The sequence below is a fragment of the Protopterus annectens genome, chromosome 2.part0 (assembly GCF_019279795.1).
Source record: "Protopterus annectens isolate FY-2018-M chromosome 2.part0, PAN1.0, whole genome shotgun sequence".
Taxonomy (NCBI): Eukaryota; Metazoa; Chordata; order Ceratodontiformes; family Protopteridae; genus Protopterus; species Protopterus annectens.
In genome coordinates, this window is record NC_056728.1 from 1,366,431,931 (window position 1) to 1,366,459,297 (window position 27,367).

At 37.5% G+C, this 27,367-nt stretch overlaps 1 protein-coding gene across 2 annotated transcripts in view; it reads right to left on the bottom strand.

The window, feature by feature from the left end:
• Positions 1-27,367, bottom strand: part of PDE5A (phosphodiesterase 5A) — a 2,047,822-nt gene that overhangs the window by 893,716 nt on the left and 1,126,739 nt on the right. For both annotated transcript variants that reach the window (XM_044061541.1, XM_044061540.1), the window contains exon 6: positions 11,601-11,738. In XM_044061541.1, coding sequence (XP_043917476.1) covers positions 11,601-11,738 — 138 coding nt within the window. The remainder of the gene's footprint in view (positions 1-11,600; positions 11,739-27,367) is intronic.

Sequence of the window (27,367 nt, forward strand, 5' to 3'; positions counted from 1 at the left end):
TACTTTGTTACAGATTTTCATATAATTCATTATGAAAAATGTATAAATCCAATCATAGTTGCTACTTTGAAACTGAACTTGTACTTGAAATCAATAAAATAGCCTGTAACACCTTGGCACTACATGCCCTCAAGAGGGACAAAAAGTTTTACAATATGACGCAGCTCATTATATAACAACATAAAAGTCACACAATCATGTATCAATTAGTCCTTAAAGCCAAAATAAGCTATATTACAAACAGTAAATTTCATAGTTATTTTCCCTTGGATGTAATGCGTTAAAATGTACAATGACTCTGTCAGTATTTAACTGCAGCAGATGTGCAAGACCATGAATTTAAAAGCCATTTATGTATACTGTTGGTCTATAAAATGTCTCACAATATGGCTACCAATGTTATTTGTTATTTTTATGCAAATCTTTCAAAAGTTCAAGAATTCCGAATTTGACCTTTCTTATGTTTCCACCATGTGAGCATTACAGCATCGGCATGCAATGGCATATTTGAGTTTATCTGACAGATGCATTAATTGTTTAATCTGATGCTTAAAACCATTTAAGTCGCACTGATTTCCCTCAGCATGTATATGCAAACTTTACAATGTGTGCATGGAAAATTACCTCATTTTTCATTATTAGTACATGGCTTAGACTTAACATAGTAATCATGTACTGAATGGTCTTGTATAGGGAAACTTTTCCTATACACTACCTTATTTAGCATGCTCACTGGTGGCAAAGTTTGCTTTTACTTCAGCATCTCTGAATACCATCAAGACCACATCCAAAATATTATCCCTTCTGGTGCAATCATATATTATCTGACTGAATCCATTATACTCTAACACCTCAGTCAATTCTCAATATCCTGCCCCTCGATTTGCCACCCAAGCTTCTTTAACATCAGCAATATGTATTTTGTTCATCAACATCACCATTTGCGGGTGCCTTGCATTATTTCTAAAACTTCCTGTATAATAAAGTTGCCATTTACTGATTAATCCACAAATTAGTAACCTTACTCTTTGATATAAATCCCTTATGTCATGTTATATCCTTGTGTTAAAACATCTTCTGCCACTTCAAATATGTCTGCATATATACATTTATATATATATGTGTGTGTATATATATATATATATATATATATATATATATATATATATATATATATATATACATACATAGATATATGTGTGTGTACTTCAAGCTACCTTTAAGCAGATATATTCCTTCAAACTGAGATGAAGCATGTCTCTTACATAAAGTTGTCCTTTTTGTAGGTATTCCATATCCCTTTATAAGTCTGATTGTCATCTCATCAGTCTAGTACTTAAGCCATTCATCATCATCATCATCATCATCATAATTAACCCCATTTTTCCATTTTACAACATGGGTTAGGAGAATCATGTCAATCATTACCACTTGTCTCTGTTCAGTGCCACTCTCCTACTTTGTTTGACAATCATGCCTGACTGTTGCAGGTTTTCTCTCATGCAATCTATCTATAACTTGACTGGACACCCTCATCTTCCCTTGCCTTCTTCCTGCCTCTCCCAAATCATCTTCACCAAATTGTTTTCTGTTTTCCTGCACATGTGCCTGAATCATTGTAACCTGTTCTCTTTGACATTCTCTGCAATTGGCGATATTCTGGCTTCTGATCAGTTTTCATAATTTTTCCATCTGTCCCGCAGTGTGTAGCTCACCACCTATCTCAGGCATTTCATCTCCATCACATCTAGTTTCCTCAACTGCTTTGCCTTCACTGCCCATGTTTCTGTGCTATACAGAAACATTGGTCGCACCTCTGTTTTGTATAGCTTACTTTTCAGGTTCATTGACATTCCTCTGTCATAAACTACCACTAACACGCTATATCAGCTGGCTACAGCACCTCTGATTCTAGCTCTGACCTCCATATTTAGATTTCCCTTCTCTTCAGCCTCTCACCTCGATACTTGTAACTGCTAACATGTTGCACTGTTTTCCCTTCTATCTCAATTTTCAGCTTCTTCTGATATCCCCATTGCTGCCAAGACAAGTATCTTATCTGTCCTCAATTTCATCCCGTGTGCCTTCAGTTTTGCATTACAGTCCAATTTCATGTGAAGAAATTCCTGATCAGTGTCTGCTTGTAGAGCCACATCATCTGCATACAGCAGCTTTGTTGTCCCCTCTGACCAGTTTGTTAATGTAGCCCACTACCAGTATGAACAGCAGTGGGCTCAGAGAACACACTCCCACTGGGAACTCTTCTCTGAATGTAAGCACCATCTCTATTTGTGTTTCTGCATCATTGTAGATAACCTGCACTGAAATGTTTTTGGGAGTTTGGGCCATCACAGGGCCATCTAAAACATGTTTCTTTGGACTTTGCCATATGCTTTCTCCAAGTCTAAGAATAGCCAGTTTGACTTTTTCCCTTATCTTTAGCTTTTTCTATACTATTTGTCTCTTTGTAAATATCTGGTCAGCTGTACTACATCTTGATCTGAATCTAAACTGCTCATCTCACATCTTATTTTATGCTACTCTGCTTATTAATTTATCAAGCACCATCTCCAGAACTTTCATATAGTGTGGCAGTAGTTTGATACCTCTGTACTAACCACAGTCATGAATGTTTTCTTTGTTCTTCTATACTGACACTGGAATGCTTACTCTCATTTCATCTGGAATATACCTCATTCTCTCTCCATATTGCTATTATTACCCACAGGACACATTTTCCCCAACTCACCCATCACCTTGATCATAATTGCTTGCTGTTTTCACTGACTTTATTTTCCTTAGTATAATTCTTATATCTTTTAGGGTGGAGGTCTTCTTCCTCTTTGTTTGTAGGCTGTGCTTGAGTCAGTACAGCTTCATTTGTTTTTTACTGATTCAGACATTGCCGCAAGTACTCCTTCCATCCACCTTTTTTGTCCACTGGACAGGTGAGTAGTTTGTTGCTGGCATCCCTTAAGAATGACTACTTTCTTTATCATTCAGCATTTGCCTTACAGATCGAGAGTTTTTTTTTTTTTTTTTGTGCCATCTGCTGAGTCACTTTCTATAAGCCATTAGAGTTTGCTCTGATGCCTTGTTCTTTGCGATTACAACTGATCTCTTCACAGCTTTGTTAGGCAACCAGTATTTCTTGTTGGCCTAATCCATCTTTTCTGCCTTCCATATCTTTCTGCACTCAACTTACTGAACTTCTGCATTCCAGCACAATATTTCCTTATATACCTTATTTATATACCTTTCTTGGCCACATATTTATTCTGCAGTATTTATACATGCTGTTTTGGGATGTGGAGTAAGGAGTCCCTTGTCTGGACAAGTAGATCTTAGGCAAGAGCAGTAATGAGACAGTCGTCTAAGTAAGGGAATACTTGAAACCCTTGCAATCAGAAAAGAACTGCAACTACTGCCATACATTTGGTAAACACCTGGGGGGAGGGGGCAGGGGTGAGACCAAAAGGCAGAGCTCTGAACTGAACTGAAAATGCCTGGCTATAAGCTGCAAGAGAAGATACTTCCTGGAGCACCTGTCCATTTTTGTGTAGTATTATGCATCCTGAAGATCTAGCAAGCACATCCAGTCACTCTCTCAAAAGAGGGAGAATAGACTGTACCATGACCATCTGGAATTTCCTTTTCCTTCCAAAACTGTTTAAATAACTTAGGTTTAGAACTGGCCTGGGGTCCCCATTTTTCTTTGTCGCTAAAAATAAATTCTGGATCCACTTTGTTCTGGTGGGACCTCTTAGATGACTCAACTGTTTAGAAGCTTCTTTATTTCTGAAACTGCTGCTTCCCTTTGAGACAGTTGAATATTGGCAAATCTTTTTGGGGCTAAAGGAGTGGTGTGAAAAGGAATGAAGTAGCCTCTGGTTATTATCTTCTGCACCCATTTGTCTTCAGTGATGAAGGTCCAGGTTGTTTGGTGCTGGGATAGGTGACCCTGACTGCCACTAGAGTGCAGCAGTCGGACAGCTGCTGAGAAGCACTGAAAAGGCTTCTCAGAGAAAGGACCCCTGAAGCCTTGATTCTGCATCCCACCTCTGCATTTAGGGCAATGTCCATTATATGAGTTCCCTTCTCTGCCACAAGGGGCTCTGTATCCATACTTGTCAGGTAAAAGCCCCTAAGATTTGTTGAACCATGTTTTTATCTCCTTTTTGATTCATACAGAATTTCCTTTGAGGAGTAGAAAAATTGATCCCTATGGCAGAAAGGCATTTGCTCTCCCTTTCTCTTCTGGAGATTGTGGCCTTCACTTTGCAACCAAAAAGTGTTGATCTGTCATGGGGAGCATTCACTAAGGACATCTTAAAATTTTCCACAAAGTCGCAGAGCATCATCCAAGCATGTCTCCATATGGCCTGTGCCAAGCTGCTCTAGGCACTGGAGATAAGGCACACAGATATATAGGACAAAGATTGAAGGGTGGCCAGCTGTGCATCCATGGACTTCCCTTAATCTACAGGCATAGTCTCTGGGAGAGATTTGGAGATTTATTTGGTCAAATCTCTCTGAAATTATGTAACATGCATCAAACAATTCAAAGCTTTCACTGAGAAAGTAGCTGAGGTGCAGACTCACTTCCCACATTTGTGCAGCACACAAGGTACCCTGCTCAGTGGATGGGCAGAGGAACTTCCTTCTGCTAGTTCCTCTTGGTGTCTGTTGCCACCACCATAAAATCTATGGCTGGGCCCTTGCTCCAATGGGGGCAGTATTTAGGGGTGAGGAGAAACCTGTCTGGTTTCTTAGGGATGGATTTAGCTGTGTCCAGCTCTTTCTAAGCTTGTGTGGAGATCAGGTGTAGCATCTCATCTGCGGGTGGAACCACACGAGATGTAGATGGGTCAGAACCAAAAGCCTCCCTGAAGACTGACTCTTTTGGAGGAAGGGTCTGGGAAGACCATTCCCCTTTCTGTTTAAGTAGTTCAAGGATCTCTCTGAATGAAATGTCCTCAAGGGAAGCTCTGGGTGAAACTTCTCCTTCATCACGGTCAGTGTCAATGGTGACAGATACTTGAGGAGTATCTAGGTGCCTCCTTTTGAACATATGCTTCTTGTGTACCTCCACAGTAGGATATTCTGGGGAGGATTCAGAATCTGAGATGGTCTGTTCCATATCAGCAAGTGCGAGATTTTCGGGCACTGGCTGTCCCGACAGTTAGTATCCAGACCCTGGGAGACCTTTTAGGGGAGGGACAGATCCAAGCTCATGGAGATAATCTTCTCTCTTGAGTGAGAAAGTACTCTCTCAAAAGCTAAACTTGATTCAGGTCCTGAGAGCTGAGTTGTAGGAGTCAAAACCCTAAAGGGAGGTTCAACCTGTGAGATTACATGGTTATGATACAAGGCTGACTTTGGAGTGGAACTATTTAATGATAAATTCCCAGAGGAAGGAATGGCTCCAAAGATCTCTGATCCGAATTTACCCTGTTGAAGTGCATGCCAACCATTTGGCTCCCAGACTCAGATGGCTCTGAAGAGGTCAGAACTGACTGAATCAGAGAACTCATCTGAGTCAAGGAACTAAGCGTAATCTCTGATGCAGACTTGGCTCGGATGGAAGCTACATCCAAGGAACCCAATCCAAAAGGCTGGATCAGAGAAGGAGCAACTACTGATTGTGGGGAAGATGTCATTCTTTCAGCCCCAGTGGAGGGCACAGCCTGGAGAACCCCCAAATGGATCTGGGTCTGAAGGAATCACTTCATCATCTTGTCCACATCAGCTTCAGTTAGGCTCCTGGAAGACCTAGTTAACTGGTAGGATGAAGCAGCAGAGGGAGGTCTGGAGTGGTGGTATCTCTTCTTTTGCATAGTTGAGGAGTAGAGCATTAGAGATACAGTCTCCAGAGAAAACCTTGACAGAGTGTTAGATACATTGAGCAACAGATCTGAGAAGAGCACTGGCTCTGAGGATTTCATTAATTTTGAAGCCAGATCCGAGGAAGATGACTGATCTGGGGACCTCTTCCTCAAGGGCAAAGAACTCTCCTTTTCTTTGCCTTTTTCCTTCTCTATCTTTTTTCCTCAGGTTTTTCAACTGAGTTTTTTAGGAGGAGAACAAACAGAAGAAGGAGAGGGTTTCAAGGAGACAGAATGAGTGCTTTCTCCTGCAATGACTGGGAAAACCCCTTTCAGAAGCAGTTTGTTTCTTCTCTCAACAATAACCTGCTGGCCAAAGGTTTCACTGATGGAGCAGGAGGTGTCCAGGTGTGAGGGGCCCAAGCAATAAATACATTTGTTATGTGCATCTGAGTTGGGTAGCTTGTGAGTACAAGACACATGCTTTTTTAAACTGGAAGATTTATCCTGCATCCTGCAAAGGAAGACTAGCAAGTAAGAGGAAAATCAACACCCAAAAAGGATATTGACTATATAAATATATAGCAAACTTTTTTTAAATGAAAAGACCGAAGAAGCTAGAAGAAGTTCAATGCTCAAAGCGAAGAACAAGAAAAGGATATATATACATATATATACATATATTTAAAATTATGTATACATAGAGCCAAAATACTAGAATTATAATTAGAGTTAAACTTATAACAGACTTATCTCCTAACAGCATCAACAGATCTGCCCTATGCTTGTGGTGGCAAGTGAGATCTGAGGTATTTCAGTTAACATTAAGGATTATGGGTAAGGGGAGGATCCTGAGCATCTAATTCAAAAGTTTGAAAGTGGCCGAAGTAGGATCCGACTTGGATACAAAGACCCATATACTGTGGAATGGATGGAAAAGACAACATTAGGGCATTGTATTCTTATTTTTGCTGCACATAGGAAAACACCCAAACAGGAGTATTAACTGGGCTTCAAAAGCTGTTGTACACATTTGCTAAATAACTCAGTGGACTTTCTGCTGAGGGATTACTATGCAGATGCAGTTAAAGTTATGACAATCTTGTTGTCTCTGCAGTGCAGAGAGATAAAATTCAGACTGTGGGCCATACATTCTAGCACTCAACTTAACTATGGAAGAGCTAACCAAGAAGGAACATGTGTGATCTGATGATGCTGGTTCTTATACTCAGAATGACAAAGCTGTTTTTCTCCTTCTGTAGGATTAATGCCTGGAGATGGCTCCAGAAGTACAGTCTGTATGCAGGAGGACTAAGGGACAAAAAAACTAATCCCAAGAGTTAACTAAGAGTTGATCATGGGCCTTGGCAATAATGACCCTGCCAGTTACTCATGGTCTTCCAATTTGATAAGATTACAAAGTTCTGGGTATATACATTTTTTCTTCAGTTACACAAGTGAGACTTAGGAGGAAAGGAGGGTTCTGGTAACTGTGAGTGCTCAGGACAGATGTTGCAGCATTTGAAAGAGTACTTAAGACAATTCTAATTAAACACATAACTCTGGGTGACTCCACTGGCCTTAGATTGGCAAAATGGAAATCCGGAGGAAAAATGACACTCCCTAAGGGGAAGCTATAAAAACACTCATGAAAAATTACTGCTAAGTCAATAATACATTTGTCATCATTGTTAATGCTTATAACTAATGGGCACAAAGAAAAGACAGATGTATAGTGACTTGAGTAGGTTCTGGAGCTGTGCATAAAATGAGAAAGTTAGAAAACAATTATGTTAGTGAGTAGTGAATATGTTTCCCAGTATGTGCTATGAAAGTGCTGTCTTTAAGCTGTAGCAAGTGCATGGTGAAGTGGTGAAGGCAGATAGGTGCCCCAGGCAATGCTGTCAGGGGCCATGATTTGTACTATTGACAAGGCACTGATTGCTCTCCAGGAAAGCATTTTAAGTAACCATTAAAGTCACAGTTGTGGCTGCTTAATTCATTCCATCCAATAGAGCTTTGGAAGATTGTACTTTAACTTCCAATGGCTATAGCAGGAACATAGATAGGCTGGTGTAAAAGTTTCAAGTAATCTGATTTCAGAAGAAATCTTCAAGGGACTACCTCCAGTGCTAGGATTAATACTGACAGTAGCTGCTGCAAAAATGGACAGAAGATACAGCAATAAGGGACAGAAAGACATTATGGAATTTAGTAACAGAAACTAAAATGATCCATTCTGGAAAAGTACCACACATCTAAAAAAGAAAATGGAGTCTAATATTCCCCAAAGCAGAAACTGACTATATTTGAGTCTCACAGAACTTCTAGACTATGGAGCAGATCAAGAAAAAACAAACAAACAAACAAATAAATAAATAAATAAAACAGGTAATCCATCTAGTTTAGAAACATACTTTTGTTTAAATGGTATTTTTCTCACTGGTGTAAAGTTCTTATGTAAAATGCATTTTTAAAGAAATTGTGTATTGATATGTACCCCAAATCAAATATGGAAATATGTTATGCCTGGAAATTTGTGAAAGCTTTACGAAGTTTAGACATGTGATCAATCTCTGGGGTAATTTATTGTTAGAATTCAGTTTTAATTTAAACCTATTTTTATAATTAAGGATTGGACACTCTAAATTGACCCTAGGCATAAGTGCGTGCGTGTGTGTGCCTTCTGTAGAAGGTTGGGTGCCGGGCTGGCAACTCAACACCATAAAACTCCACTGCCAATCATGAGCGGACAGGTGATCCACTGTGGTGACCCCTAACCGGGAAAAAGCCGAAAGAAAAAGAAGAAGTTATAATTAAGCATACCTCTCAACCTTTTAGTGCAAATAAATCTGGACAAAGCAAAAAATAATGGTGGGGACAAAGGCACAAAATCAGAGACAATTTTTAAACATTGCCCTTGCAAACTTAGGAAGTTGATAGAATAACAGATTTAGTATTAGCATGCATTTTCTGTAGGATATGAAATCTGAAACTTGAATTCCTTTCACTATTTAATTACTTCAATTCTCAGTGATTTGCCAGAAAACCACAACTTTTATGAGGAACAGACCAAACATATATATCAAAAATCTGGACATTCTGACAAAATCTGGGCAGTCAAGAGGTGTATAATATTCTATATGTCAAACAATAAAAAGTCTCAGGCACTTCCTGTTGGTGAAAGGCCTGTTTTTACTTTTAAGAAAATAAGTAACATCAAAAATATTTTGGAAAAAATGATTTATTATGGAAATGCAAGTTCTGATACAACAGGTACTTTTAGTTGTGGGCATTGCAAACAGTGTAGATTTATTAGTAATTCATCTTCAGTACATTTCATACATATGAAATGGACGACTGTTTGGGCTATAGATAGATGCACATCAGAGTAAGTGTGTGGTCTATGCAGTCAATTGTGATTCATGTAGTATTTACATTGGGAAAACTATAAGAATATTAAACAAAAAAACTTACAAACACATATTGGCTGTTAAGAAAAAATACCCGAATAATGCTTTGGCCAGGCATGCACTTGTTTGCCCAGATTTTAAAAAATTCTCTTTTCAAGTTTTGGATAAAGTAGATGAGAGCTTTTTATCTGGTGGTTTTAAAACTTTGATTGAGCATTGTGAATCTGCCTGGCAAATTAACTGCAGGGCAGATCATGCACCGGGTTTAAATGAGGCTATTAACATTAAGTGCTTTTTACAAATTCAAAGGTTTCATTAATTATAAATGTTTTATAAAATGTTTTACAAAAATGTCTTATAACTTATTTGTATTCATAATATATATTTTTTACTAATATTATTCACTTTTTGTAATTTGTCTAGTGGTAATAATGATTCTGGTTGGTGAACTAAAATCATGTGATTGTTATGGATTGTATTTAAATAGTGAGATTGGGAGTGTCTTTATTTCTGATGAAGTTCTAAAATAAATAGAACGAAAGTGCTAAAGAGAGGTGGTTCTTTGGTTGGTCTGCATTTCACCTAGTGTATTCTTATTTTCTAGTTCCTGCATCTGGTTTCTACAATACAAAAGTAGAATTCAGTTTTAATTTAAAACAATTGTTATAATTAAACATACCTCTCAACCTTTTAGTGCAAAAAATATGGACAAAGCAAAAAATAATGGCGGGGACAAAGGCACAAAATCAGAGACAATTTTTAAACATTGCCCTTACAAACTTAGGAAGTTGATAGAATAACAGGTTTAGCATTAGCATGCATTTTCTGTAGGATATGAAATCTGAAACTTGAATTCCTTTCAATATTTAATTACTTCAATTCTCACTGAATTGCCAGAAAACCACAACTTTTATGAGGAAAAGACAAAAAATATATGTCAAAAATCTGGACATTCTGACAAAAGAGGTGCATAATATTCTGTATGTCAAACAATAAAAAGTCTCAGGCTTTATCAAAGGCTCTTCCTTATCCTTCATTGCCAGCATTCAAAATCTCTTCGGATAAGACCATATCAACAGGTGGAGCTAGGATGGCTCTAACTTGTAACGGACATGTTAGCCAAACCATTTTCATTTTTTTTCTGGCTATTCTGCCTTGCATCCCAAAAGGTATCCTAAATAGCAAAACGTTAGCATAATTATTTATGGTCGGGGAGCAGTATCAGCAGTCATAACTACCTGCATATCAAATAAGTGACATTTATATGTGCTGCACTGTATTAAAGGCAGATCAGCAGCCAGGAGTTGCAGACATTTTTTTTTCTTCCCAGTTCCAGCTCACGCTCAGAAAATAACTAGCTTATTTAAGGGCTATGCAGGTGACATAAGCTGATAACCTAACAAACTGACTAGGAAATAGATAAATAAATAAATATAAACCTTTTATGCTAAAAAATATTTCTTGTGAAAGTTATAGAAGCTGCAGCCCAGTGGACAGACAATACCAGCTACCCATGGCCATCTCATTAGTTTCTATTGTCTACATACACATTATTATAAGTGATCAGTACACTTTTTTAGTCTGAAAAGACATATTATTCCTATACACAGTAGCCAAACATACCAAATTATAGATATTTTAATTTTTCCAAACTGGTATAATCCCAGAGATGGCTATATAAAGTGTGAAGCTTTTGTGGGGAGTAGTACAAAGCCTCTCACAAAAATTGAAATTCTGTGTTTCTGGGTTTTCAAACAATGTGCAATATGCAGTGCTATTCCACAGTTAATCTGTAAAGATCACATTTTTAAGTTATACTGGAGCATCTCCAGAAAAAAAAGTAGGACAGAAAGTATTACCAGGCATGACTGGCTTTGGAACTTCAGTATATACCTGTCCAAATAAATGAAGTCACCCCCTAAAAGGCAAAGTACTGCTGCTGATAATGAAAAAAAAATAATTTGTTGCAGTAACAAACTGACAGCAAACAGATATGCTCCTTCAAAAAAGACAAAGCTATTTTCGGATTATCCATGAAGTAAAGTCTTTAACCATTACACCAACCCTGTCCCCCAAAAAGAAATGTGCCTTTGAGTGACAGACTTATTTTTTCCCCAGTTTCATAAAGTAAAACAATGTGCTTTATACTAAGGCATAGTTGTGCATATAAGTTCAATATACAGTATAGTCAACCTTGCAAAATTCCAAAAGAACATTTGCAGAAAACAAACAGTAGGGACATGACTACAATATGCTACTATGTCAGTATGTCACTATGTTAGATAGAATAGGCTTCCATGCAGCTTAAAGTCAGATACAGGTTCTCTGTGAAAATAGTGTATTCCAAACATCTGTTACTCACAGAACAGTTGTCATCTACAATGAAGATGGTACACATTTGTGCCTGCATAAACGAAATAATGGTAGCAGCTATCTTCTTTAAAATAACATCCAGACACTGTTGCTCCTCGAATATCAAGCTTGCCAGGTCAAGGAGTACCTAAAATGCACACATATTCACAAATAAATAAATAAATAAATACATAAATAACAACAACTTATATACTACAATAACTTAAAATGCATATGAGTAATGTGTATAAAGCCCTGTATGCTAGCATTTCTAAGCTAATGATCATTAGAAAATACAGAACAGTTATGAAATTATCTTGAGCAAATTCTTTCAGTATGCTAGGCCTTTGTTATTAGTTTCTATCATATATTAGGATCATGCAGGCTTTTTTATAAACATCTGTCAGGGCATCACCATGATTACATCAAATAATGACTCCATTTTACACAAATATAGATGTTAATCCCTCCTTTTTATATCAGATATAATGCTATCAGCTGTCTGTTAATCAACATGAACCCAGGTCAGGATTGGCCAATCAAAAGAGAGAAAGATAATGATATCAAGATCAGGCTGAATATACAAACTACTCAGCTATCTATGTAATCCCACCTTCTCCAACTCATACACTGTAACTAGCATAGGTGGTACTCATACTACAAACTGCAGCCAATCAACACTCAAAAGCTTCTGCCTAATCTTCTCCTGTCAGACATGCTCAAAAGACTTTTATGTGACTAGACTGTAGAAATTATGCCAGTGGATTGTTGTGCCCTGACTAGCTCACTTACAAATTTGGGCTTGTGCACTGTCAAACTTGCTACACTACTATACTATACTAAACTATACTATGCTATACTATACTGCTCAACACAGATAATGGAATATTCATAGCAGTTTTATGTATAGCATTTTAGTTTCATAGATAAATACTAGGCAATCAGCCTGCAGACCACTGCAAGCCTAACCAAAAACCCATATTCAAAAGTTCCCTTCAGCCTCAAGGAGGGCAAGGCAAGACAGACCAAGTGAGAATCTGAGGTTGCCCATCTAATTATATAGGTTTATCTTGAAGGTGGCAAGTGTGCTACTGTGCTTGACATGTAAGGGATACGTTTGGATATGACTCTATCATGCTAAATGTATCTTATTAATCTTTGACCAAGGTTTAGTTCCTTTAACTGAGTATTTGATATAACATTTACACTATGATGGGGTATGAGGTTAAAGAGGGTTAGATCTTTCATGGTTCGAAAGGCTAGATACAGATCTCCAAACAGGAGTCTACAAGGGCCTGAATATAGAGACAGGCCAGGTTGGCAGGATGCTCTGATAACTAAGATTTTTGAGGTCACTGATTTTTTTAGGTACAGCTAAACAGTTCACTTATGCTGGGCCTCCATTACAGGATGTTTAAGGTATCACACAGTGAAAACTCTAGCTTGGCTAGTTTTTTTGTGTAGTTTTTACAAACTGGTTTGCTGTGTGACCTTTTTACTTTTTGCTTTGGATGTTAGTTGAGATATTTTGCAGACACCTTAATGGTTACAGACATCAGCTGGATGTATAGACCCTGTGTTTCTAAGCTATAGCCAAACAGCCCACTTATACCATGCTGATGAGGTCATAAGAAGGCCAAAACATGCATGTCCACAGCTAGTGAGGCTTGGCTTTATTGGCCTGAATGTATCCACAAAGACTTAAAAAGAAAAAGTAAAAAGCCACGGACATTCAGAAGCCATGTAGCTGAAACACTTGATGTCCTTAAAGGGCCATTTGCATATATCCCATGGGCCTCTATTACAGGCAGTTTAAGGTATCACACAGTGAAAACTTTAGCTTGGCTAAGTCTTTCTTGCAGTTTTATTGTTTGGAGTGATGATCAAAACTCTATGATCTTCAGCATTCATTAAAGAGCCATTATTGCATATTGCTGTAATACAGTCTTCTCTACAAGATCAGATTGTAAAGCATTTCTGCATTTAAACAAAAAGAATACGAACGACTCAGGGTAAAAACAAGGTGCATAAAACAGATACGTAAAATAAAATAAAATGCGCCAAGTTAACACACAAACATACGTTTATTCAAACCAAAAATAGAAAAAATAATAATGGTTAGCGCTTTCACAACTACACTGGTTGCTTCATCAGACACAGTAGTTTAACATAATAAAGTTTATATAGAAAATGCAATGAAGTCAGCTGACAGTCCAATAGGCACATGTTCCAATGCTAATAAATGTGTAACAATAAATATATGTAAATGTAAATATGCATAAAAACATAAAGAACAATGCATTAATATACTAATAGTTAAAACATTACTATAAGTATAAAAGACTTAGTTAAAATACTTAAAAAATATAATAATATAATAATTCTAGTGCTTCAATGGTCTGGCTTTTGAAAAGGTTTTAAGGAACTATTTCCATTCAAGCCAGGATATTTCTCAGCATTCAACTTAAGAATCCATTTTTGTTCTATGCTTTCAGTAGTATTTTCTAAGTCACCTCCCCGTATATTTGAGAGGACATGTTGAATAACAAAAAACTTAAAAGTATGAGACAAATCAGTTTTTCTAACATGATTTGCCAGTGCACTTGTTTCTTTACAATTATTTATATCTCTAACATGCTCAAGGATCCTGTCTTTCAGGACCCTATTAGTTTTTCCTACATAATATGCAAAACATTTTTGACAGAAACAAAAATACACAACATTAGCAGTCCTACAATCAGCATAGCTATAACTGGTAATAGTAAATTTACATAGAGGATGAATAAATGTCTTGTTGCTATGAATATATTTACATGCGGTACAACGTCTGCATGGAAAAGTACCAACACATGTAGAAAAATCAAATCTATTAGGTTCTGTTCTATAACATAAATGTTGCTTTAAAGACTTGTTATTCCTAAAAGAAAATAACGGAGTTTCACTGATTATATTAGTCAACTCTGGTACTTCTTGAAGTAAATGCCAATTTCTCTTTATAATCTTCTTATATTCATTAACATTGCTAGAATATTGAAAAACTGCTTGAAAATGATTAGTGTCTGAAGTATGAGTATTTTTGTCTTCTCTATCTGTCATAGTTGTAAAATAAGGTCTGCATCTGCTATTTCTTAATTTCCATGCTTCAGTGATAGTCTTGTCTATCTCTCCTGTCGCATAGCCCCTATCTAAAAACTCTAATTTCAAATTTGCAAGGGCTGCTTTAGTATCATCATGACCATTGAAGCACTAGAATTACTATATTATTACATTTTTTAAGTATTTTAACCAAGTCTTTTATACTTATAGTAATGTTTTAGCTATTTATTAGTATATTAATGCATATTTCTTTATGTTTTTATGCATATTTACATTTATATATATTTATTGTTACACATTTATTAGCATTTATTAGCATTGGAATGTGTGACTATTGGACTGTCAGCTGACTTCATTGCATTTTCTATATAAGCTTTATTATGTTAAACTACTGTGTCTGATGAAGCAACCAGTGTAGTTGTGAAAGCGCTAACAATTTTTATTTTTTCTATTTTTGGTTTGAATAAACGTATGTTTGTGTGTTAACTTGGTGCATTTTATTTTATTTTACATTTCTGCATTTAGTTACAAACTATTAATGATTAGCACAGAGAACTAAAGCTCTGACTTGTTAATAAGTTGCTTCCTGTGGTAAGGGTGAAGGATTTGAATCTTTCCACATTCACTTACCTACTGTGTGACGTGGAGCACGCCACTTAACCAGACAGTGTTTTGGTGTAATGGTCTCCTGGATTGCATGCCTAGTAACTATGAACCTCGTGTTGCTGTTTGACAGACTTTCCCTATTGCATAGCTAACCTAGTTAAGAAATATTCTGATAATATCAACAGTACACTCATTTTTAATGCAATATAGACAATTTATTCTTCAAGAGGAACAGGCACTGCATTTTTAGATGAAGGACTGAAATGAAAAGTTTTTTGCCACCAGCAAACTCTGTATTAATAATAGTTCTCTTCTTTAATATAAAATGATTCAAATTAATTTTACTTCTGCAGAGATTAAACACGTTGACATAGCATATGTTATCAGATGGTTAATATTTATTATGCTCTTATAAATAATATTCCATTTAGAATGTGCTACACATGGCTGGGTCTTATGTTATGATACTAGTGATCTTTATACAGTTTAATGTATACTTTAACAAATGCTACTGTGTGAAACAAGAAATATAATTTAAAATAATCAAAAAAGCAAATCAAAGAACACATGCATTTATTCATGGTCTTAAAAATGTGTGAGGGAGAGTCCTATGGTTTGAAAACAGCCTGGAGCCCAAGGCACACTTAATCTGCCACTGGATGAGCTTAGACTGTGTAGTAATAGGAAGTGAGTAGGATACTCATGTTTTATTACTATGGTGATGTCATGGGATTGTGGCAGACTGAATGCACATAAAAAAAAAAAAAGTAAAAAGACAGGCTTGGGTGAAATGGTGCCTTAGTCGAAGAGCTCCATGGTGATAACACACTGTCCAATGCTCCCCTCCACATACCATGCACATCTCCTGATGCCCCTCTTATACCCCATTCAAGCTTCTGCACACCATCTAGATTACTTTTTTATTATTTTCCTCATATTTTGTCATACTCTTCACCTTTTCCCTGCCTCTGACAAGCCAGGTCTATCACAAGATGAAAACACACACACACACACACACACACACACACACACACACACACACACACACACACACACACACATGCATAGCACGCTTACTTACAGCAAATTGAAGGAATGACAACACACCTGTGCTAGGTGTTTGGGGTGTTGGGAGAAGTACATGGATAAACCCACAAGGAGACAGGGAGGGACATGGAAACTCTACAGAAGAAGCTACAGCCAAGAACTCAACCAGAGCCAAGTAGCATGTTACTCTCTTTGCCTCTGTGCCAATGACTACTTGCTTTCTTACACATCATACCCTCGCCAGGCCACCAAAGATGCCACTTATTATGTGCAATACTGAAGTTTGTGATGGAAAGTGAAGGAAATTCTATCCAACTTTTTACTCTTAAATATACTGCAACTCCCCCCTCCCAGAATTTTTTAAACTGATCTAAAAATAACAGGTTCAGTTATTTTCATCCACAGACAACTTCCACCCTCACCAAGCAGTTATAGCAACTTGTGTGGATACTTCAGACATCTGATTGCAATAAACAATGATGGCCATGTAATGTACTTCATCTTTGTGTTACCTACAAAGTAGCCAAACATGAAACTATTGCATATTGTTTCACACAAATTACATCAGTCTTACAAAGCCAAAATAATGAAAAAACAGCAGTCATTTTCCTACACAAACAACCGCAGCAATTACACAATTATACAGCTATAATTACTTTGTGTGCATTGTGGATGCCACTCTTATAAAACAAAATAAATGAGGGCCACATAGCTGCATTAGGTTTTCATGTTCCTTATACTAAATATCACATTCTACATTAACATGCATTTTACAAAAAAATACAAAATTGAAAGCTGAAATGTCTGCCATTACGTTTGTGTCTGCAACCTTCAAGTATGTACCAGAAAACTACCTGATTTACAAGGAACACATCATAACATGAGGCAAAATCATCTGGGACAGTTGAAATGTATGAATATCTGGTATACCTCTCAACATCTTTACTCAAGAATCAGGGACAAAGCCAAAAATAAGGGATGACAAAAGAGCTAAAATCTGGGGCAATTTTTAAATATTCTAATTTACTTAAAAAGTTAATAGAACAACAGGTTTTTCATTAATGTTCATCTGTGGAATGATCAGAAGCAGAAAACTCTAATGTCTGGCATTATTGATTGACCATAATCCTCAGTAATTTACCAGACATCAAACATTTTATGAGGGAAAGGGCAAAGATATGAGGCAAACAACTGAGAGCTGGGAACTATGATATCTGATTGCTTGTCAGGGTAAAAAAACAAAAGACTTGCTACAAATAACCATTATGATGCCACCTACCACATACTCCCAGTGCTGTTAGCACCTTCCACAAGTCAAAGTTTTCATGCTTTCTGGCCAGTCCCATCGAGAGCAATGCAGAAAATGAATCATGGAGCCTCACACAGCCTTTGGTCATGGGTGGGGACTGACCAAAAAGCCTGGAAACCAAGATGATGCGTAGCTTGCAGGATACTGCAGCTGAAACTGTTCTTGACTGGTAAGACAGGATAAAAAAGTTGGAAGAGCATCCTTGGCCAATAGTAGCGCAGCTGCCTATGCCTAAGGTCAGTTATGATGTCAGTCACTTGCACAGTACTTCACATTCACAACTGGTTATTTGCTCAGCATGCCCTGGTGTGGAGCCACCCATGCTGAGACAGAACTACCTTTTACTCTGCTTAACTGAATGTTGCCTTCAGAGGTATATTCTACCTCAGAAGAAAAAAACAGATGTGTTTGACATTTGGATCATAGCTGGCTAGTATAAACACCCAATCTTGTGACATATTTACACAGTTATGTGTCTGCTGCAAGGATTTTCTTTGACTATTTATTTATTTATTTATTTATTTTACATTTGTTTGCCAGGGAGGTCCGACCAGACAGAGCTGTCCATTTTCAACAGAGGCCCAGGGAGAAAAGCTCCAGAAAAATTGCTAGCATACTATACATAAGATATTTACATGAACATTGTGGTTTACACATACAATTAAAAGTATAGCAGGTAGCAACATATGATTGTTGTTCACAGAGTATGTTTAGTAGATATAATCATGAAGACGTACTGAAGATAAGACAAGAAAGGAAAAACTAAAAAAAATACTAGCCAGATAATGTTGAAGATCCAATTAAGATAAGAGAAGAAAGGAAAAACTAAAAATACTAGCCAATTTGTCAAAGGAGCAGAATATAGACAAGTTAATATGAAGTCCATTGACATTTTAAGGGAAAGCTTTTCAACTTAGTCTAGGGGAGAGTTAGCGGGTATAGATGGGACAGTGGGGAGTAGGAGGCAGTGAGTTGGTAAGTAACGTGATAATATATAGTGCACCTGTGGGAGTTTTAAAGAAGAGGTTGGATAGTGTAGGGGAAAGGTGTTAGAATATGTCAGCCAGGTGCAGTTGCATATCCAGGAGTTGTTTAGGTGGGAAATAAGCTGTTTTTTGAAGATGGTTTTGTTAGGTTGTACCCTGATTTGTAGTGATAGGGAGTTCCAAGTCTTGGCAATGTTGCTAGAATACAGGGAGTCACCAGAGCTGTAATGGCTTTTAGAGATTGTGATTAGTGCCTCGTTAGTAGATCTAAGTTCTTGGTTACTGGAGTAGAGAGTGATCAGGTCTTGTAAGGCTGGAGTTTTGTCAGGCTGGTACAGTATTTGGTGAGCTAGAAGATGTTGGTTTAGAGCTAAGGTGTTAGGGAGTTCCAGCCAGGAAAGCTGTTTAGGGCTTCACAGTGGTGGGTGCAGTAGAAGGAGTTTGTGGTGAATTTTGCTATTTTTGCTGTAGCATACTGATAGCTTGTTTAAATTGCTCTTCTTTAGATTAATTAGGCAGGAGAAGCATACAATAAGGTACAGAGAAGATGGGTATGAGCTATGGTAACTTTACTTTTGCTGGTTAGGAAGTTTTTACATATGTAAAGAGTACCTAGTTTTTTGTTGAGTTTTGGTTATTATATGAGCTATGTGTTTGTCCAGTTTCATATTATTGTCAATAATGACCCCTAGTAATTTAGTTTGTGTGACGGGGGATATAGAGGAAGTATCTGATACAGAAATTGACAATGTGGGAATAGGTACTGCTGCTTTGGAAGGATGGAAGAGAATAAGTTGGGTCTTTTTAGGATTTAGTATTACCTGGGAGTTTGTTAGCCAGGTTTCAATGGATGTAAAGGCTTCTTGGGGCTTGATGTGAAGTTGTTGTAGGGTGGGGGCAGAGCAGATTAAGGTGGGGTAGTTAGTTTTAATTCTGAGAGTGATGTTAGAAGTTTTGTATGGGAAACTGTATCAAATGCCTGTAATAAGTCAAGGAAAACTGCAGACACTAGTCGGACATTGTTGCATTGCATATTTACTAGGTTACTAAAATGGATGAGTGCAGTGTTAGTGCTATGGTTGGGGTGGAATCTGTGTTGAGTTTCAGCAAGAAAATTGTTGGAGAGAAGATGTGTTAGGATCTGGGTGTGGATACATTTTTCCAGTATTTTAGCCAGTGGGGAATGTATAGCTATGGGGTTGTAGTTTGTTAGGTCGGTGAAGGTGCCGCTTTGTGTACTGGTATAATGTAGGAGATTTTCCAGAGAAGTGGCACCTTTTGTTCTGAGATTGATCTGTTAATGATTATAGAGATTGGGTAGGAAATGGCTTTGCTGACTATTTGTAGGAATTTGGCAGGTAGTTTGTCTACTGCTAGGGTGGTGGGTTTAAGTTTGGTTAGGTGTCTATAGATGGTGTAAGTTGTTACAGGTTGAAGGGTGAAGGAGTTGGCATTATTTGATGGGTTATACGGCATAGTGGGGGTTGAGGAGGGTGGGTCTGTTGACAGCTTTAGTATAGAGTTGGTAAAGAACTCATTGAATTGGATAGCTGTGTTTATAGACGTGGTATTTATGTTTGGATGAGAAGTTGGTGATTTACCTGTTGGAGAATACTGTTTACAGTGGCCCAGAACTTTTATGGGTTGGTATTTTGCTTAGTTTGAATTTCACTATAGTACTTTTGTTTGTCTAGTCTGATCTGTTTTTTTACAGTGTTTCTCAGTTCTAAGAATGTTTCATATTAGTAGTAGTTTTGTTTTTGCGCTAGATGTCCCATGCTTTGTCCCTTTGTTTCATAAGTTGCCTAGTGCTCTTGGTAAGACATGGGGCATAGATGGTTTTAGTGTGGATCTGTCTTGGTGGGGCAAGTTGGCTGAGAAGCCCTAAGAAGATAGTGTTGAAATACTCAAGTGCTTCATCTGAAAGAAGTGTAAAAAGAGGGGACCAGTTAGATTGTTTAAGGGCTGTATTACAGTCATCAGCCCTGAAGTTTTTAGTGTATCTGACTTGCTTAAGAGAGCTAGTTCTAGTGAATTTAGTTTGGTCTCTGATGAAGAATGTTAGGAGGCGGTCGCTTAGAGTGTCAGGTAGTATACCAAAATTATGGGTGGAAGATGGGCGATTGTTGAGAATCCAGTCTAGTATTGATTCTTTTTTTTGAGGTTTTGTCTACCCTAGTAGGGGTTTGTATAAGGTGTGAGAAGCCATAAAGGTTAATATGATTTGAGGGCTGGGGTGATTTAAGTGAGGCCCAATCAATATTAAAATTGCCTAGTTTAATGGTTTTGTGGGGGAGGGTTTCTGATGCCCAGTGGAGAAGAGATTCTAGGGTTTTGATGTTATCTCCTGGAGGGATATATGATCCTAAGATATTTGGCTGTTGTTGTGTATTTAGGCTTACCTTAGCAAGTAGGATCTCTGTATTATTAAATGCAGGGATTTCTATGTTAAATAGTTCAACACTGATGTTGTTCTGATATAGGAGAGCGACTCCACCTCCTCTTTTAGCTGTACGGTCTTTTCATAGTATGCTATAACCAGGGGGAAGTATTTCTTTGTTTTTAATATGTGGTTTAAGCCATGTTTCTGTGAGGAAGATGATGTCAGGTAAGTATAACGCTATGGTTGCATGGAGCTCAGTGGTTTTGTTAAGGATGCTTCTTATGTCATGATTTATTATTAGAATATTGGATGTTTCCTTAAGCAGGCTAGTACTGGTTCTAGGCTGATTTTGGTGATTTGTTGGACTTGTTATTGGACCTGGGTTGGGGCTGATATTGCCATTGCATAGCAGGTGAGAGGCAATGATTATTATGGTTTGTAGGTATTTGGAGAAGCATAAGTCACATTGTATGGATACGGTTGATTTGCTTTGATAATGGAGGAGTTTGTAGGGGTGTAGGTCATAGGTGGTGTGGTTAAAGAGTGAGGGTGAGATGGGTAAGGGGCAGTTAGTGAATGTTGGAAGTGAGGTTGAGGTGGGATGACATGTTGGGGATTGTAATGTTTTTGAAGTAGAGTGAGGTTAGATGGGCTGTGATGGTGAGTCCTAGTGTTAGAATTATTTGATGGTTTGTTAGAAGAGGTAGGAGTGTATTGAGATAATCCTGTGGAATGTGTAGGGTTGTTGATAGTATATTGGTAGGATGGACTATAGCAACTTTGTGAGTGGGGAGGTGCTGTATATAGAGTATATAATATGACAGCAAAAGAGGGGGAGGGAGTGGTGGTGGTTGTTTGCATGATTGGCTGAGGGATGGTGGTTGGGTGTGTGTGCAGTAAGGTTAGGTATAAAGGAAATGAGCTAGGGGGTGGGTGGGAGAGAGACGCAAGGGGGAGTGTAGCGGGCAGAGCCCTACTTTGGTGGTAAGAGCTGAAAAAAGTATCAGGAGTCTGACTAAATAATGAAGGTAAGCAGCGTTGTGCCTTAATCGCAGGGATTATGCCAGTTACTGTGTTTCCACTATTTATTCACTGTGAATTGAAAAATAACTGCTGTGAAGAGACTTGGGTGACTTTACAGTAGACAGAAATACTGGACAATTTAAATATCTGTAGAGCACTGTCCTGCTTACAGGATGAGCTGCTTATCTGGGCTAAGATTCGGCTGTTTGGTGGTGTTCTGCTGCCAGCTATTCACAGTTAGTTGCAATGACAGGGAGTGGAAGAAGGGGAAAATACCTAAGTGTGTACGCTATGCCAATAAAATAAAGTTAAGTAAAAGCACTAACAACTAGATGCAGTAATTAGTTAACAGGGAATACACCTACATAAGACTATTTCAGACAGTAAAACTCCCAGTAGTGAGTCATTTTGCCTTCACTTGTTTGCAGGATAATTTTCAGAAAGTCTTCACTTAGATGGGGGCGGGGGCAGTCACGAGTGAAGCAGAGCTACAGCTGTATGAAAAAGAAGACAAAAAGAGATGTAATAAAGTCTTGTTATGGGTAGGCAATAGTAAAAATGTTATATGAGCTAAGTATTGACTTGGGGGAAGCAGTGGGTGCATGTGCATCGAGAATATGGGAGGTTAGGATATAGTATACTATTATGAGGTAAGGTACATGCCAGGTACATGAGCACAACATTAATTCTCACATGTGACGCACTAATAACATTCCTGGGTACATTCACTTCCTTTAGGCTGTATATAGCTGTGTGTTAGCTCTAACAGTGGGAAAAAAGAGGGAGGATAAGCATACCAGAGAATAGTACAGGAATTAGTAGTTTAGTACACGCACAGCCTACAGGGTAACAACAAAGATTCAGGAAGTCTATTTGTTAAATACCAGTAGCCACAGTGGGAAATACTGAATAGTTGACAGAGTTAGCATTGCCCTAGTAAATGCAATATATGTTCAAATTACATCATAGTGTTTAGCAGGCATGGGAGAGTGTTGAGGTAACAGGTGTGTCCTAATGATTGACAAGTAGTCCTACAAAACAGTTACAGTAATCCAGTATATGCACTCTACATTTGGGTAAATACAATCAACACAATGCTCACATTCAGATGCAAAGGTTAAAAACAGTGCACAGTAAAATTGCAGAAATAACTTTTTAAATGAGCATACATGTGAATATTACTGATCACACACTAAACATTCTGTTCCACTTACACAATTCATAATAATAGTTTGACCCTGTGGCTTAACAGCTATACACCTTGCAAAGTAAGCTATTACATTTTTAGTGTATATTAAAAGATGCCTTCAAGATATATTGACATTAAGTCTGAGACAGTCCAGATAAAGACTATTCTGACTAGGTGTCTAGAAACCCATATAGACCATATGGTATGAACGGATTAACATCAACAAAGGCCTTTGAAGACTAGACCCTACCATTCCTTGCAGGCTATAATTGCTCTTGTTTTTCAACTAGTTTATTTTTGTTTCTCCTTACCCTTGCTGCTTGCCAGTCATCAGCCCCACTCAGCAAATTGGTGCATTCACTCATAGGGAAAAAGGGTCGGTCAGGTGGTGCCACCAAATAAATAGCTATCAGGAATAGTTTGAGATTTTCAAAAATTTCTCCTTCCGCTTCTCTTGCATCCTTGCAATGCGAACCCATAGGTGGGGCATGCAGTGAATGTCAGTGCTTTAAAACCCCTTACTTTGTTTTTCAAATCAAAACCCATTACTTTCTGCAAGGCTTTGACATGAATAGGACCACTGTGCTAACCCACCCGATTCATTGAATAGTTACTTCTCTGATCTCAATCATGGGAAGTCAATCAAAGTACATATGATCCTGAGTGTACATCACCCTCCCTTTTAGAATGGACAGAATGGAGAAATTATAAGTCAGCAAGTAAATGAGACTATTATTGCTGAAACTGAAGTCATCATCAAGTCTTGGTGAGCATCTTCATGAGGTGGACCCTGTTTTTCACAAAATCTCACCAAGGCGACATTGATATATAGACTGCATTTATATAGCATATATTATGGACAGAAATAGGTTAAAAATTAAAAAAGACAGCTGGGTGCACAAGACCCAGGATAAAAAAGTGCCCAATCCTGATAGGCACACTGGTGTCAGGACTGGAAAAAATGACAGCGTAGAAGCCTCAAAATATGGAAACATTCCTACAATGTGGCCAAGTCAGGCCCTGATGGAGGATGCCCCCCCCCATTGTACAAGGAAGTAGTAGTCCACAAAAATCACAAAAACTGATAGGCCAAAGAGCCATAAAGACGATAAAGTGGAGTATCAAGGATAAGAAAGAAATTATGTACTGTTGCTGTTATGCAAAAAACCCAGACTTTCCAGACACAAGATATACAAAATGATTAAGAAAACAATTAGAAGAAAGAAAAACTATCAGAAGCTTCAAATAAAATTTATATTCATTAATACAACAGATTTGTGAAAAACAGTATATAGATCAGGAAAAGTTGATCTGTTTAGCAAAAGAAGCATCTGAGGAAGTGTGAAAATATAAACAACAAAACCTGGAAATTTTTGAAAAGTAGAAAAAAGAAATATGGACATGGGAAAGAAAGAGATATTTGATATGGTGCAATATTTATGCAAAGGAGAAAGCCAATTTAATCAATATAAAGAAGGCAGCCCCAAAGATATTTAAAGAGAAATACAGGAAAAGGCATCCGGATATGGAAAATTTCACAATAAAAAAATAATATCACAAAGAGGGAATCTAGAAAAGAAGATTTGTAAAGTAGAAGTTAAAAAAATAGAAATTGAAGACTGCGAAGTGAAGGATTTGGTGCAGAAGGTCTAACACAGGTTACATCACAGCATGATGGAGTGAGTCCCCAAAGTAAAGAGAAGTAGTAAGATCAGGAGACATATGAAGAAGAAATATGGACAAGGTAAAGAAAAAGAGATTTAATATGGTGTAATATTTATGCAAAGGAGAAAGCAAAACTAACCAATACAAAAAAAGCAGCAACAAAGACATTTGAAGAGAAATACAGACAAAGGGATCCAGACATGGAAAACTTTACAATACAAAAATAAGTAGACAAAGAGGAAAAGCAGAGAAGGAGATTAGTAAGAGACAAGTTAAAGAAATAGAAACTGAGGTTATGGAGTAGCTGCAAAGTGAATGATTGAGGTCATGGAATATCTGCGAAGTGAAGGATTCAGTGTAGAAAATCTAACTCAGAAAGCACCACAACGGGACAGTGCAATGGATATCCAAATTAAGGGGAAACCAGTGGAACAGGAAGCAATTGGTCAGATGCCATATGAAGATATTTTGGCACCTTCCACAGGAAACCAGTATAAATATTCACTTGAAGCTAGACAGCAAGGGAAGGAACAGGAAACTCTAATGCAGTCATAATTGAGGAGTGATAGGCCAGTGAGTTCCCATATGACAGAGCAACGAATGGCAAAGGATGAAATTGAAGAGAATGTGCCACAGGAAGATGCTATAGAACTTTCTACAGAATGCCCATAGGAAATGGAAAACAAAAATGTGCCCTCAGTTTAGAAGAAAATGAGCTAAGAGAAGAGTTGCTTGATTTAATAGACATACACATATTAAGATCAATGAAAGAAATACACTGCAGAAGGTCAATAAAACCCCAAAAAGTCAGAAGTTTGATAAAACAAATGAACACAGTAATTAGCACTGTCCATAGAGATCCATGTGATATAACAGAAGTAAACAGGATATATTACTGTGCAGCTAAATTAATAACTGATAAAATTCTACCACACGAACACAGGGTAGTGAGGGAAAGGAAGGGGGGAAATCAAATACCATCATGGAAGTATTGAATAAAGAAAACTATAAAGCAATTAAGACAAGAAGTGCCACTGTTAGAAGAATATACAAGAGGGAACAGATCAACAAAAATACTAAGAAAGATAGACGTGATAAAAGCAATGCGCAGTATTAGAACAGACCAGGATTTATCGTGCACTATCGTAAATGACAAACTAAAAATCTTTGCACAGACAGGGAAAACTTTGAAGATACGCAAATAAATATAAAGGAAAAGCACAAAATAAGCAATTTATTGATGACCCAAAAAAGTTTTATAGAGAATTGGGAAACAAGGTAAAAAGAACTGAAAGACCACCAAAAAAGGAGAAATAGATATATTTTGGAGAAATATATATGAAGATCCTGTGGAACATAACAAAGATGCTAAATGGATACAAGAAGTAAAAGAAAGCATAAGAAGTTTAAAGGTACAGGATATGAAATGGGATGAAGTACAGCTAGAGAGATTGAAGCAAATTTAAGAAAAGCCTCTAACTGGAAAACCCGAGGCCCAGATGCAGTACCTGACTTTTGGTTAAAAGTATTAACATGTTTGCATGAAGATTTAACCATGAGTAAGTACTATTTATATGTGCAACCTGAACAGACACCAACTTGGCTAACAACAGGAAAAACAGTGCTTATACTTAAGGGTGAACCTGCAAGCTACCCTAAAAATTCTAGACCAATACCTTGCCTTCCAATGATGTATAAACTATACATGGGAATTGATGCTGACAGTTTATAGTAATTTAGAAGAAAACTCAATTATGGAAGTAGAACAAAAGGGCAATAAAAGAAAGTCATGGAACAAAGGATCATTTGTTGTTAAATAAAGTCATAGTGGAGAACTGTGAAAAGGGGAAGAACCTAAGTATGGCATGGGCTGACTCAAAAAAAGCATTTGATAGTACCCCACATTCATAAAAGAGTGCTTAAAAATGTATAACATACACTCCACACTGATTGACTACATTACAGTGACCATGAAACAGTGGCAGACCCCTTTGCAATTAAGCCATGATAAAGGACAAATTATTATCCCAGGGATAAAAATTCAAAGGGGGATATTCCAGGATGACTCTCTGTCACCACTGCTATTCCGCTTTGCCCTTAACCCAATAAGCTGTCTACTTAACAGCTTAGGCCATGGCTACAATTTGGCTCCTAGAAAACAAAGTGTAAAGACTTCTCATCTTCTCTTTGTTGATTTAAAACTGTATAGCTCATCAGATGAAGAACTGAAAACACAATTGCAAGTTGTCAAAACTTTTTCAGATGATATAAGAATGTCATTTGGTCTTGATAAATGTGCAAAAGCAACCTTTAAAGCAAGAAAACTGCAGCACCAGGAAAACATCAGTTTGGGACAAGAATGTGATATAAAAGAATTTGAGCAAGAGGGAGTGTATAAATATTTGGGAATTGATGAAGGATAAACAATAAAACATGAACAAATGCAAATAAAACTTGGTAAGGAATGTGATGC